This window comes from Cynocephalus volans, chromosome 8, assembly GCF_027409185.1.
Source record: "Cynocephalus volans isolate mCynVol1 chromosome 8, mCynVol1.pri, whole genome shotgun sequence".
In the NCBI taxonomy this organism is placed as follows: domain Eukaryota; kingdom Metazoa; phylum Chordata; class Mammalia; order Dermoptera; family Cynocephalidae; genus Cynocephalus; species Cynocephalus volans.
In genome coordinates, this window is record NC_084467.1 from 2,586,166 (window position 1) to 2,599,903 (window position 13,738).

General features: G+C 43.8%; 1 protein-coding gene across 3 annotated transcripts in view; it reads right to left on the minus strand.

Annotated features, from left to right (window-relative positions):
* The window catches only part of CEP104 (centrosomal protein 104), a 37,307-nt gene that overhangs the window by 22,343 nt on the left and 1,226 nt on the right, over positions 1 to 13,738 (minus strand). For all 3 annotated transcript variants that reach the window (XM_063104790.1, XM_063104791.1, XM_063104789.1), the window contains exons 2-8: positions 10,990 to 11,116; positions 6,039 to 6,212; positions 5,542 to 5,680; positions 4,151 to 4,213; positions 3,766 to 3,842; positions 1,714 to 1,882; positions 1,074 to 1,229 (exon numbers count right to left, since the gene is read on the minus strand). In XM_063104790.1, coding sequence (XP_062960860.1) covers positions 1,074 to 1,229; positions 1,714 to 1,882; positions 3,766 to 3,842; positions 4,151 to 4,213; positions 5,542 to 5,680; positions 6,039 to 6,212; positions 10,990 to 11,102 — 891 coding nt within the window. In that variant the 5' untranslated portion in view covers positions 11,103 to 11,116. The remainder of the gene's footprint in view (positions 1 to 1,073; positions 1,230 to 1,713; positions 1,883 to 3,765; positions 3,843 to 4,150; positions 4,214 to 5,541; positions 5,681 to 6,038; positions 6,213 to 10,989; positions 11,117 to 13,738) is intronic.

Consider the following 13,738-nt stretch of genomic DNA (forward strand, 5'->3'; position numbering starts at 1 on the left):
GCTACATCTTGTTCCCCCAGATGAAAGGCTGTGCTGGAAAAGGATCCTTGGCACACTACAAAGTTTCCGATTAAAACTTTGCCAGAGAGTGACGGTCTACTCTGCAGTCCTACAGTCATGTGGCATTTCTCTCAGTTGTCTCTCCGTGGTCACTGTGTGGGCTACAAAAGTGACACGCACACCTAAAATACTAGTGTGAGAATGAGTACCTGTACATGGCTCACCACAGAACACGGAGCACATCCACATGTATGTGCCTGTGCAGAAGCAGGATGGGGGGTAGACAGCACCCGGGCTGGACCCAAACAGACTTGTGTTCAAAATCTGGCACTGCTATTTACCTCTGTGTCTGCAAAAGCAAGTGATTCTGTGTAATCATAACAAGCAAAACTGACTTTCCAGTCATTATGCACTGGGCATGGTACCAAGTGCCAAGTCAGATGGTCTCATTAATGCTTACCATTTTTACCTCCATTAAAAACCTGACAGAATTAACCTGCGGTCACATGGCTAGAATGGTGGAGCCCGAGTTTGAACCCAGGCAGTCCAGCTCCAGAGTCTGTGGTCTTGACTACTATTCTGTATGCTGCAGGGCCTCAGTTTCCTACTCTGTCACATGGGATGAGCACCACCTGTCTATATGAGCTAGAGAACAGGCAGAGCACATCATGCAAAATGCTTTCTTAATGTGCAGAAGCCATTAGTAGTATTCTCTCACTGTATCCTCACAACTCTGAGAGGTAGTGGGGCAGGGGGAAACTGAGAGCTGGCCGGGCAAAGGGACTCACTGGCAAAAGCAGCAGAGCCTTGATCTTCCTGGCCCCTGCCCCATTCCCTTCCTCCATGGTGAATCCTCCTGAAAGAACACTCCATGGCAAAAATCTATGTGATGCAGACACTCAAGAGCTGACTTTACCTACTGTCACCTGAGCATTACAAAATCTTTTATATCACATTTACGAAATATATACCCGATGCTATGAACAACACAATGGAATCTCTCCTCTCCTGGGCTACTGTCCACCGCTGCACAACCCTGTCCTGGGCCCCTCACGTGCCTGCCCGGCACCCACCAGCTCGGCGTCCAAGAGGCTGTGGAGCTCCAGCTGCTCGTACACCTCGGCGCGGTACTGTTCCATCTGCTGCTTCTTCTCCTTGGCAAGATCGTAGTCTTCTTTCTCCACAGCACAGCGTTTTTCCACCTCATACCTTCCAAGACGCTCACCAACCTGAAGCAGAAATGTGTGCTTTCTGTTTCAAATTTGGATCAACTTATGTCAAGTGCCCAGATAATTTTTAGAGCACTGCTTGAACGACAGTTCAATGACTACGTACATGTTCTACAGGGAGAAGGGAAGGAGCACAGGAAAACTGAAGGCATCTGTTGCAAAGGCTGCACTGCTTATTGCTGGACCAGCATCTAATAAACCCACGAGTTCACAGTAACATTCGGGCTAGCTCGTTTTCCTACCACTTTCCCACACCAATAAGGGTTCAAGCACCGAGGTGGCCGCAGATGGCATCTGAGTGTGAGGCACGTGTTTTCACTTAGGTTTTTAAGGTGCTCATCTGTCCATAATTTTCTGTTGCTGAGTTCTTTGAACCTACACTAACTTCACAGCTTTTAGTAATGTTTTAACATGTGGCTATGATAATTGTACATAAAACTTGTAACATTCACAAAATAAGAACTGTATTCTCCAAAAACAATACCTTTTGCAAATCAGCAATAGCTTGTTTTAGTTTCTTGGCGTAATCATAACGTTCCTTTTGGACAGCTTCACGTTTTCTTTCATCTAATTTCCGTATAATCTGTGCAACTTCTGGATCTTGGTACATATCAAAAGCCAAGTCATCTAGTGGAGAAATATAGTCAGATCTCCTAAAGGAAAGAAATGAATATTTTATAGCTAATTTCAATCTAGGGAATAATGTCACAGCAGGGGAGCCCCATGGGCTGAGTGCTGAAGATACACAGTTGAAAAAAGTGGCCCCTGACCCACTGTTCACAGAGCATCCACTGCATGAGAAAATGGAAGGTCACAGAAATCAGTCAATGGGCTTCAGATCACACAGCTCTTAAATGCAAGCGGGTCTTTCTGACTCCCAAGTTCATGTTCTTGACCATTAATTGAACTGCACTGTAGGGCACCTGAGGTGCATTCACTCATTCATGCACCAAATATTCAGTGTGCAGACTCTGGGCCAGGCACAAGCCTCTGACTTTACTTTCATAAGAGGTTGGGGGATATGGCAGGACAGGAAAAGTACAGTCTGCCATCCCACCTGCCTGATTTGATTAACATAATTGATTTAAAGTATAAATCAAAATAATAGAAAGAACTTTCACTGGAGATATTAAGCAAAAAACGCATCAGTTTGGTTGCTTCTGCTCCATTGGCACAAGTGTCAGTAAGCACAGGAACCAAGGTGCTGTCGTGGTGATGATGCTGACAAGAAGTGGACGGTTCTCCACTCTTCAGTGCTTTTCCCCCAAAGTGTTTGAGATGGCTGTCTTGAAAGATAACAAGGGTACTGTTATTTTTCCATTAGGCAAAGGAGGGTCTGAGACAGAGACTGGGAAGCTGGTGCAGGTTAGGTAAACGACCTTCCATCATTACTTTTTACTAACACTGTAAGAACAGCCCCACGTTCTAAGCAGCCCATACTCGCAGCTGCCCAGTGCTGGGCCCGCCCTGGTCTGCACCTCCTCCATCTCACAGCCTCTCTCAGGCTGAGTCATCATGAAGACCAGGCTGGCAGGGGACAGGAGGCGATCTCTGCGGGAAGAAAGGCTCACTGTCCACCAGTGCGCATACTCGGCAAATAGCAAATGGCTCCGTGCAGCCCTAGAGAGAATCAACTCCATATTTTGTGCAAACAGAAGAGCCTGGCTCAAGTGTTAATTACTTCATGTCAGCAGTTTGATTGTATGCAGGTAAAAGTGAAGTTACATCAAAAATTGCAGACAAATTTGAAATTTCTATTAAAACTGAAATGTTTTATCTTTTCTTTATTGGGAAGGTGCTGTCAGAGAAGAGGAAAGGAGGATTTCCTCTTTTCTTTAGATCGGGCACCTTTGGAATGCAGTCCCCATGCTGTCATCAACGGTGTGCATGTGGTGAGGATTCTGAAGGAGACATCTGTCCCAAAGAGGCATCTGGGGACAGACAGGGTGGCCAAGGATGGTGCGATAGGGCTCTTCAGCTCCCCCTACTCTTGACCCACCAAGGGTCCCACTGCTAAAAAAAAAGGAGGCAGCAAAAGAAATAGGTATATACAATTTTTAATGTGAAGAACACCTTAATAGGTATAAGGTTGGTAAAAATTATGTTTTTAAAAACTGATGTGATAAGTATTTCTCACTCCTCTGAAGAACAAAGTTTTACAGTAGTCGTAGGATGCAGCCTCTAGTAACTGACAATTTGGGTCAGTTAACACCTTTGATTTTTACCTATGAATTTGCCTGTGCCAACAAGATATCAAAGGACGGCTGACAGATCTTTTTCCTCAGTGCATTTTAGGAACCACCTGGTAATACCTAGACACGAGAAATGAAGTGGTCTCAAGCACAATGACGAAGAGGCACTAGACAAGACGGTGACCTCAATCTCCACGCATCTTTAAGACAATCCAATCAGTGGCTTATCCAGCTCTAACCTGAATTTAGAGACCCTCAGTTCCAGAATCCTCTGGAAATGACCGACAGTTCTGTGATTCTGAGGAAAGTTCCAGAAGCTTATTGCCTTGAGAAGCAGGACTCACCCCGCGTAGGTGCCTTCCAGAGCTGGATCCTCAGTGTTGTGCCCAAGATAATGGTCAATCAACTTCTCTCTAGAGGTCTAGGAAACAAAGCATCTGCTTAGTTTCTCAGAGCAGAAAAAGAACACACAAAATCTTAATTACAAGGTTATTTGATATGAAGTTGTAAGCAAGATTCAACAGTCTTAGTCTTTTGGAGGGACAGCTAAAATTCTTGAGTGAAAGAAAAGTTTAATATATTATAGCTGCTAAAAATTATCCGACAGCTATTCACTAGTCAGTTTTATAAAAATTTTTAAAATGATACTTTTGGGGATGAAAATAAATGATGGTCTCCTCCTGTTAGAAATACATTTTCTTCCTTAGGAATTAAACTTCCCAAACTTACAATATTGCTTTCATCACTGAAATCTGCAGGGTCTCCAATGATATTTACTGCAACCAAAGCAACCTAAGAGAGAGTTAAATCAAAAGAAATTAAGTATAAAATGTCTGAGATGACTTAACCCCTTTATAACAGCTCTGACCTGTACTATTATCAAATGGGATGGTGTACATCCAAGTGCATTACTGTAAAACGTTATGCTAATGTATAGACTGTCATTAATTTTTATAAATTATGTAAGTTAATATTCTAATGCTGAACCAAGCTATTTTAATTGTTTCAAGGATGTTAAAATAATAGCTAAAAAGCCAAAAGCCCCAAAGTTATAATGTAGCCTCATAATGAACCATCCACTCAAGGTTAAGTATGGAGGTCATATCTACATGACCTTGGTAAATTAGATAATGAAATGAAAACCTAAATAAACATAGCTCAGTTTATCCAAGTCAGTGATTGTCATCTGAAGGGAAGGAGTCACTTTCCCATACCCCCTCCCCCAACTGAGAATCACTGGAGCCTAACTACTTAACCAGGTCATCACTGGTAAATACATGCAGATGGATGAAAGAAGAAAAAAAGGTTAAAAATCATTCTGCCAATTTACTGTTAAGTAATGCTGCAATGGGCCAAATAACATAACTGTATGTTAGAGCTCTTTTTCAATTCATTTGCTCGGTATAAAAATATGACTTGTTGGAATGCTTGCATTCCTCTTGGAGGGGGCAGGAAGTGCTGTAGATATTTGTGCTAATTAACAAGACTGCCTTGGATATAATTGATTTCTACTACTGTACACTAATCCTGCAAAAAACTAAAGAAAGGGAGGGAGGAAGAAATTAAGAACCAACAGCTTAGAGCTGCAGAGATTCTGGACTGCATGCAACATTAAACACGTTCTCGGTTTCTACCAGGGGATCTATCTTGTCAAAGTTTAGATCTAGAACCATGCTGTCCAATACAGACAGAATGTGAGCCACATGTTATTTGAAGTTTTCTAGTAGGCACATTAAAAAAATTAAAAAGAAACAGGTGAAATTAATTTTAGTAATATAGTTTAACAAAATACATCCAAAATACTATCATTTCATCACATGTAATTAATATAAAAATGTTCACAAACTCTTTAACATTGTCTTTTGGCACTGAGTCTTTGAAGTCAGCATCTTGGGAACACTCGCAGCAACTCTGCATAGCCACACCCCCAATGTGTGACAGCCACGTGAGCCTGGTGCTACTGTATCAGATGGCACAGCACCAGAGCTCAACACCCTTCCACGAAAGATCCAATCTTAATAAGGTCTTGAAAATGCATTTAATAAAAAATATGTATATAACTACATGACCCTACAAGGAGGAGGGGAGCAGAGTCACAGGTGAAGATGTATTAATCTTACCTGATTATATATGTTGTATTTGTTGACATGGTTTTGGTGGAAAATCAGCTTAAGAAATTGCCCTACTGCATCCACATAGACTGATTTTAGTTCTCGGGCTTTGCAGCCTGTCTTTTCGTTATTGCAGAGGGAGACATACCTGAAAGAGGAAACAAACTGAAGAACGTGCTCCCATTAAACTCTGTAGGTTCAAATAAAAGCTAAGCTTAGAATGAGAAACCTAAGAAAAAACCTGAAGTCAAATCCTAATTCGCATTTTCAAGAAAAGCTCTGCATCTGGAGGTGGAGTTGAACAGAAGGGTTGATAGAAGTGACCGCTCTGCTTATCAGCATATTTAGTTTGAGGCAGGTGTGTTCACAAATTGTGCAATGTTGAACCAAACAGAAGTATGTAATACAGGACCAAAAGTAAGGGGAAAATCACTAATTTTTAAGAGCTCTGAGGCAGAATTAGTCAGGTTAAAAATTACCATGATAAATTTTAAATTCATTCTTACCCAAGCCTTCGAAACCGCTCTGCTTGATATGGCACAAAATACTCAGGCAAGCTTTCACTGACGTAGAACTCGATTTTACTTGAGATCATAAACTGGTGAGCGAGTAGCTGTAGTTTTCTTATTCGACATCTCTCCACCATCTGAAGAACAATTTCTTGTGGAAACTGGCAAAATCTGAAAGCAAATACTTTTCTGTATTTTCTGAACAGTTACTGTGGAGGGTACCTAGCTGCTAGCATCCAATTCTTCTGAGTAATAACCAAGAACCAGGCCCCTGCTGTGAGCTGGATGGTCTGCAGATACTGAAAACACAAGGATGACCAGGACGCCTTTCCTGGCTTCTCTTGCTTTCCATGGTTGGAGCTGGATTTGGTCTGATCTACCTGCCACCCCACCTGAATCATACTTTTGCAGCTGGTAAATCGACTAAAATGGAACCTGAGGTTTACCATGAGATAAACAAATCAACCTTAAGGGCTGTACTAGTGGGCAAGACAGAGCCAGAGGATTTTCCACAGGAACCTAAACACTTAAGGAAAACCACTTGCTTATAGGATCCTGAGTTATCAATGTTTAAGGAATGCCTACCACTGGTGCTCAGTGGTCTCAGGGGAGAAGCCCATGCTGTGACCCATGCTGGAGCTTCTAATTTTGCTTAAAAGTGACATAACACAATTACAAAACTAAGTGAGAATCAGGTAGAGAACCACGGTAGTCAGGAAAGACCTCACATTGCAATATATGATCATGATGGAGGCAATAGCCCAAATGCTTAGAGGACAGTAAAGACCTCCCATGTTTACATAGCAAGCATTGGGTAATGGGCCAGCGGAGGCATCACCAGCACATGGAGCAGGGGACCCTGCGGGTGCATGCATTCCCACCTGCCTGCCCACACTCGTCCCTCTCTTCCTCCCACCTCCCACCTCTCCTCCCCCAAAATCTCAGCTGCTGACAACCCTACCCTGCACTTCACAGAGAAAATAGATGCGGTCAGATGGGGGCTCCTCTACGGTTCTTCCACCAAATGGAGCAGCTCCCCGCTGGTGTGCCCGCCCTCCTCCACTTGCCCAGCTGGACATGGCCAAGCCTGCCGAGCACTGACCCACGACCCGCCTGCTTGAAGACTTGGCTCCTGTGGTTATCCCCAGTTCTCTTGGCCAGACTGGCCCCACCATACACGCACACACTCTGGAAAGCCCACCCTAAGAGCACCATCCCATGACTCTGCACCCCTTCCCAGGTGTCCCACAACTTTCTCATGCCACTTCTCCCCATCCCACTCCAGAAGGGCTCTGTCCTGCACTGCCCATGGGTGCCCCTCACGAAGACCACCAGGGACCCCCCTGCCACCAACTGCAACGCTCCCTTCTTGGTCCCAACCTCGCTTGGGCCACGTAACTGCTCACATTCCTCATGAAACTAGTCGGCCACATGAACATGACATCACCTCTTCCTGGTCCTCCTCCCCTCTGTCCCTCCTTGAATGTACCCCAGGGCCGGGCTCCAGGCTTCCTTCTCTTCTCTACAAGCATGGGATCCTATCAGCACATGACTTGAAAAATGTCCTGCTTTAAAAACCTCAACTGGACATCGCCGTGAGTCTGACTCCTCTGTATCTAGTGGGAGACATGACATTTCCTTCCACATAGACATCTAAAAGGCATGGAACGTGACGTACGTAAAACAGAACTCGGGCCCTCAGTTGCCCCTCCTGCCCCTGCCAGCCTCCTCCACCTCAGCAGTGGTACCCCCACACACCCTGTGGCCCAGACCTGCCACAAATCCAGGCCTCCCCCTTAAGCTCCTAACAAGACAACAGGGTAACGCTGTCTGTGGCCCTCCCTCTCGATTTGCTGCTGTATAATCAAGGCCTGAAATCACACGTGGCCCGTGGCGAGCACATCATAGTCAGCAGAGAGAACGAGGGAGAAGTGAAGAAAGGAGCGCTAGGCGGGGCGGGCCTGCGTCTGTGCAGGTCCTTACGCTTCACTCGGTGCAGAACAGAGTGAATGGACGTGCCCTGTGCTACCCTGAGGGAAAGCCCCACTTGCTCTTTCCTAACACCAAGTTTTCACAATCGCAGAGGTCATAGGAGAGACACATTTGGGACAGGAGAGCAGCTAGGAAACATTGTGGACGCCAAGCAGCTCCTGAAATAAATACCATTTGCTCTTTCACACTGGTAAAGTGCTGCTTCAGAGACTGAAGATATTTACTGTTTCTAAATGCAGGGCACATGTATTACACAGTCACGGGTCACTTAATGACAGGGATATGTTCTGCAAAATGAGTCCTTAGGTGATTTTGTCACTGTGTGTAAGTTTACTATGAAATGAAACACCAATGAATTTTCCGATTATCTACTCTGGCCACTAGCTGCGTGAGCGTGGGCCTCTAATTATGCTACAAGACTCCCTGTGCCTCACTTCCCTCATCTGTTAAATGGACAGAAGAATAATGCCACCCCTGTAAAGTCAGGGACATTAAATTATAGCTAGGGATTGTGTCTGGCACTCAGCAAGGACTCAACAAGTGTTAGCTAACTGTTACTATGGTTTTGCTATGGGGATGAGTGGGAATAATTTAAAAATGCAAGACCTTTAAAGTAGACAACAACCCTTTCACTTGGAGTCAGACCTGAAGTGCTCTATCTTAAAGGTCTCAGTTACCATTGGGAAGGTCACCCCCTGGGTAAGCCAGACATTCCTCCTCAACATATTTTTCAGTAGGTTTGTTTACACCAGCATCACCTCAAACACTTGAGCAATGTGTTGTGCTAGGATGTTAGGACAGCTACGATATCACCAGGCAACAGGAACTTTCCAGCTCCATTATAATCTTATGGGACCATCATCATGTATATGGTTCACAGTTGACCTAAATGTTATTATGTAGCACATAACTGTAATTTGTGGTGAGATTATTCCAAACATAAGGACAATTAGTAATCTATTATTTGAAAAATTCTTTATTAATTAAAAAAACCCTCCAAAACAGTTTAAACTAAGACAACCAATACAACTCTGAAATTGTATACTTAAAAAAGTCCTTCAAAAAAAGGGCCTATGATTTAGCTACTCAAATGTAGCTGATAAAGTTTGGGGGTGAATTAAAAATACCCTTCAAGCTGAATATAAAAAGAAACAACGCATTTAAAAAGGCCAGCATTATCTATCCTTTCAATACAGACAGACAGCTATAGAACTCTTTTTGAATAAAAATAATTTGGCAATAAAAAATTGATGCCCAGAGGCTACAGTTGTTGGTATAAGCTTTATGCTGTCTTGGAAAAGTATCTTGCTCTGAAGATTTTAGGATCTTCCAATTCCTAGGTTGTAAGGATGGTACTGGAGGAACTTCCCTTGATCCCTGTAACTACCCCAGTGAGTCCCACCCCCAGAGCTGAGGCTACCAGAGCCCTGAGTGTGCTCTCTATAGCCTGTGGGAACAGGGAACCTTGTCCAGTCTTTAGGGACCATGGTTAGAGGACATTTTCCTTTGCCTCCCTGCACTGTGCCTGTTCTTAGGGGAGTCAGAAGACCCCTGAGCCAAACCCAGGGTGAGTCTGTGTGGTGACCAAGAGTACATATATCCTTTTCTTTGCTATGTCCTTGGAAAGTATGTTACTAACATAATATAGGTTATGCCTTTAAAGAAATACCTTGTCAATGCATGGAAGAACCATATTAGTGTTATTTTTATAAATATTACCCAAAAGGTAATACACCCCATCTGTGTATTTAATCCACACATAACACTGAACAGATGCAGTTGGCATAAAGAGCCTCTGCTGAGTGGACATGCCACAGGTGGCAATGGAAGTTTCATCGCTCCCTCTGCCTGGGAGAGGCGTGACCGGACAGATGTGGCAAGAGTGGGAGGAGAGATGGGCCTGCCCTTCTCCTGCCCTGCGGCTAAGGTCACTTGACTGCAGCAGCAGCTCCACCAGCAATAAAGGTGCGACTTCACCCCATCTAGTTTACTGTCTTGTTTCATCTCTAAATTCATTCAGAACTCAGGCAGAGCCAGCGAGTCTCATTTGTTGGGTCCCCTAAAAAACTCCAAACGGAAAATACATTTTAATTTTAAATGTGATTTACATTCAATTTTCAGCAATGCATCTTCTGAATAAAAACAAGATACAATTATATGATTAAATTTAAAACGACACACATCATACATATTTACACGTTCATGAGTTAGGAATAAATAGTAACTTCTGTTCAGACAAACAAGTCACGAAGAGCAAGGGCCGAGCCTGGGGACGGGTGGGCAGGTCTGCTTCACACGGTGGATGGCGAACGCGGGTAAGGCCCATGAAGCCTGCCCGAGCTACTCAGCAACGGACTAGGACTCTGTCTTTGGTGAAGAATGAAGACCTCTCAGCAGAAAGCCACAGAGATTAAAAAGACTTCAGTGTTTCAGAAAAATGACAAAACTAACACTCAAATAATGAACATTTTTATGATGGCGTACAAATACTTAACAGAAACTCGCAAGAGACTTTTTGTTAAGGCTTGGGGTGCACGAAGCAGATAGCCACAAAATCTTTTACCATAGGAGCCCAACCATGAAAGCAAAAAATACCTGCAAACACAACACTTGCACAGAAAACAGACGAGAATGTGGGACCAGCATGTGATCAGGGAATACATTTAGACAGCTACGGGGGAGCACCTCTCCCTTCTTCTCTTCCGTATTTGTGTTTTTTCTGAAGTGTGTGTGGCTTAATGATGTAAAGAAGAAAGGGTCAACAAATTTTCTTTAAAAACACAGAAAAAAATCCATCACAGAATGAGATGTTACAACACCGCACCACAATCTGACAGTCTTATGGCTCTGACATCCGAGTTAACAAAATTACAAACGCAGAATGGAAGGAACCCACATGCTCTTCAGGAACCTGACTCCGTCACACAGCCCATGGCCCACTGTGCCCAGACCTTACCTTGGTGACCTCCACCCACTGACGGTCGGCGCGTGGATCATTAGTTCCCGGGCACTGAAGCCATCTTCGTGTCCAGATGAACTGACAACTACAAATCCAATCTTGTGGGGCATTCTGCACACCTGGGCTGTTTATAAGGGCAGGAAAGAATTTTTTAAAGTAAAGGAACTTACTAATGTATTATAACATTAAAGTGTTAGTTCATGCCTTGCTAACGTACAAGGTAATTCACAAAGTACTCAGAATTTTTCCATCGCTTTGAAGGAGATTAGCTTTTCTGTGAAACACTTTTTATAGATGCTTCTAACTACTCTACTTAAGATATCATTTACATTATCTTGACTTTTCCCCAAGTATTTGTCCAAAAAGTTTGACCAGTGTTGTGGATTGAACTGTGTCTCCACAAAAGATATGTTGAAGTCCTACCTATGGTACCTGTGAATGTGACCTTATATGAAAATAGAGTCTTTGTAGAGGTAATTCAGTTAAAATGAGGCCCTTAGGGTGGGCCCAATCCAATGTGACTGCCATCCTTATAAGAAAAGACATAGACACACACACTGGGAGAAAGCCATGTGACAAGAGAGGCACAGATTAGAGTGATGCATCTAGAAGCCAAGAAATGCCATACATTGCTGGAAACCACCAGAAACTATAGGGAAGGCAAGGAAGGATCCTCCCCTAGAGCCTTCAGAAAGAGCACGGCCCTGTCCACATCTCAATTTCAGAGTTTTGGTCTCCAGAATAAATTTCTGTAGTTTTGAGCCATCTAGTTTGTGATCATTTGTTATGGCAAAAGCAAAGCTTTTTTGCTAGGACACAAATAGAAAGTTTTTTGTATTAGTTAGGAAGCTAATACAACCAGTGTGTTAGTCACACAATTACAAGGGGAAAAAAGGCAATTTAATCACTAGCATAATAATAATTGCTAAATGAAATTGTATGACCAGAAGGAAGAGCAAGGAAGTCCAGACAGACATACGAAGTACAAAGATGCGCACAGAGTCTGGAAAAGTAACTGACTCATAGCATATATTTAAACACTGGTTGGATGACTTTTTTTAAATGTCACGACTTCCTAGTGAAGATGATTTGTTCATAGTTCAGAACCATCATTTTGAGGGTCGACGTGGTGAGGTTTCTGCCTGCGGAGCGTCTCCTCTTCTGTGTGGACACAGCACCTCAATCTCAACTTTCCTGGACAGACTCTGCCCTTCCCACTCCTACTTCTGGTGGGGCTGGCCACTCGCCCACCCCGTACTCCTCAGCTCTCCTCCTGTGTGGGCACATTTCCCAGGCTGGGTCAGCCCATGAATTCCACATCCCTCCACAGCAATGGGTTCAGGGATGGGAACGTGGGCAGGTGACTCCAATTGGACTCACTGGGACTACTGGGAAAGAGAAGCTTTCTTCCCACTGGGACTGCCAGTGGCCATCAGGTGGGGAGGCCACACGCAGGGGGAGCTAATCCGCGGATTAGCAGATGCAGAGCCCCCGTTAGAGCCCTGAGACTCAGCCCTATTTAAAGCCCAAACTACTCATGAACTCTCGGTCACTTTTCAGTCACTAAGCCAGACAAATTCCTCCTCAGTAAGCCAATTTGACTTAGGTCTAAATCGTCTGTACAAAAAAGACTCCTCACCAAAATGGAGGATAAAGAAGACTCCATCAGAAAGTTCTAGGGGATAAGATACACTATTAATTGAAATTCTCAATAGGAGGTAACATAAACATATCACATATGAAACTTTGCTTACTTTAACATGCTTGATGCATGATCTAGAACTGTCTTTTACTTTCATTGAGAAATTGAAGAGGACCACTTCAATAAGTTAATTATCAACTGGCACTTGCTAATGTTTCTTGGAATGTAAGAACAAAAGCATTAAAAGTAGAATGCTGAACCGTTATTAAAGATCCTAGTTATTTTTTGCACAAAGGTCACTGCAGGATGTTATAGTATATTAGAGGAAAACTAACTCAGAAAATAAGAAAAAGCAGGCACAAAAAAGTGGACGAGTGTGATTTAATCCACAGTCTGGCGCACAGGCCCGCCTGCCTTCCAGGCACCCGATGCCAGAAATGCATGGCCTGCAGCTACTCCCACATTCGTTGTGACCACCACTCCAGGTTGCCTGGGGCTCCGAGCCTGGAGTTATTTTCTCCTTGGTCAAGGCACCTTCCCTTACCCACTCCCTACCCAATGGAGAGCCAAATCTTATTGGTCCTAACTTTGGAATGGTGACTGAATACATCTCTTCTTCCCTAACCCACCATCTTTTCTAGACAGCTACAACTGCCTGGTCTCCCCACCTGGAGCACTGCCCCTCTGACTCGTCCTATGTTCCCGCCAGATGAACATTCCTCAAGCCTGGTTCGAGTCATCTCATCCATGTCCTAACTCAAGAACCCTTGAAGGGTTCCCTCTCTAGGGATTAAAGTGCCAACTCTCTGTCCTGACACAATTTGCTTTTCCAATCCTCATTTCTTGTCTTGAATTCTAAAATCCAGCCAAACTTAACTAAAGCTCAAACTTAATATCCCTCTGCTCCAAATTCTCTCAGTTCTTTGACCATCTTCAAGAGCAGGGCCTGTCACACCCTACCTCACCTTGAAAATAGCGTTTGTTCTCAGGCAGTTGAGGTTGAATCGCTTACCTTAACCAATACAGTCTGCTATGGCAATAAACTCAGGCATAGGACCTTTTAAGTCAAACATAAGGGTGTTTCCACTATGCTATATTGCTCCG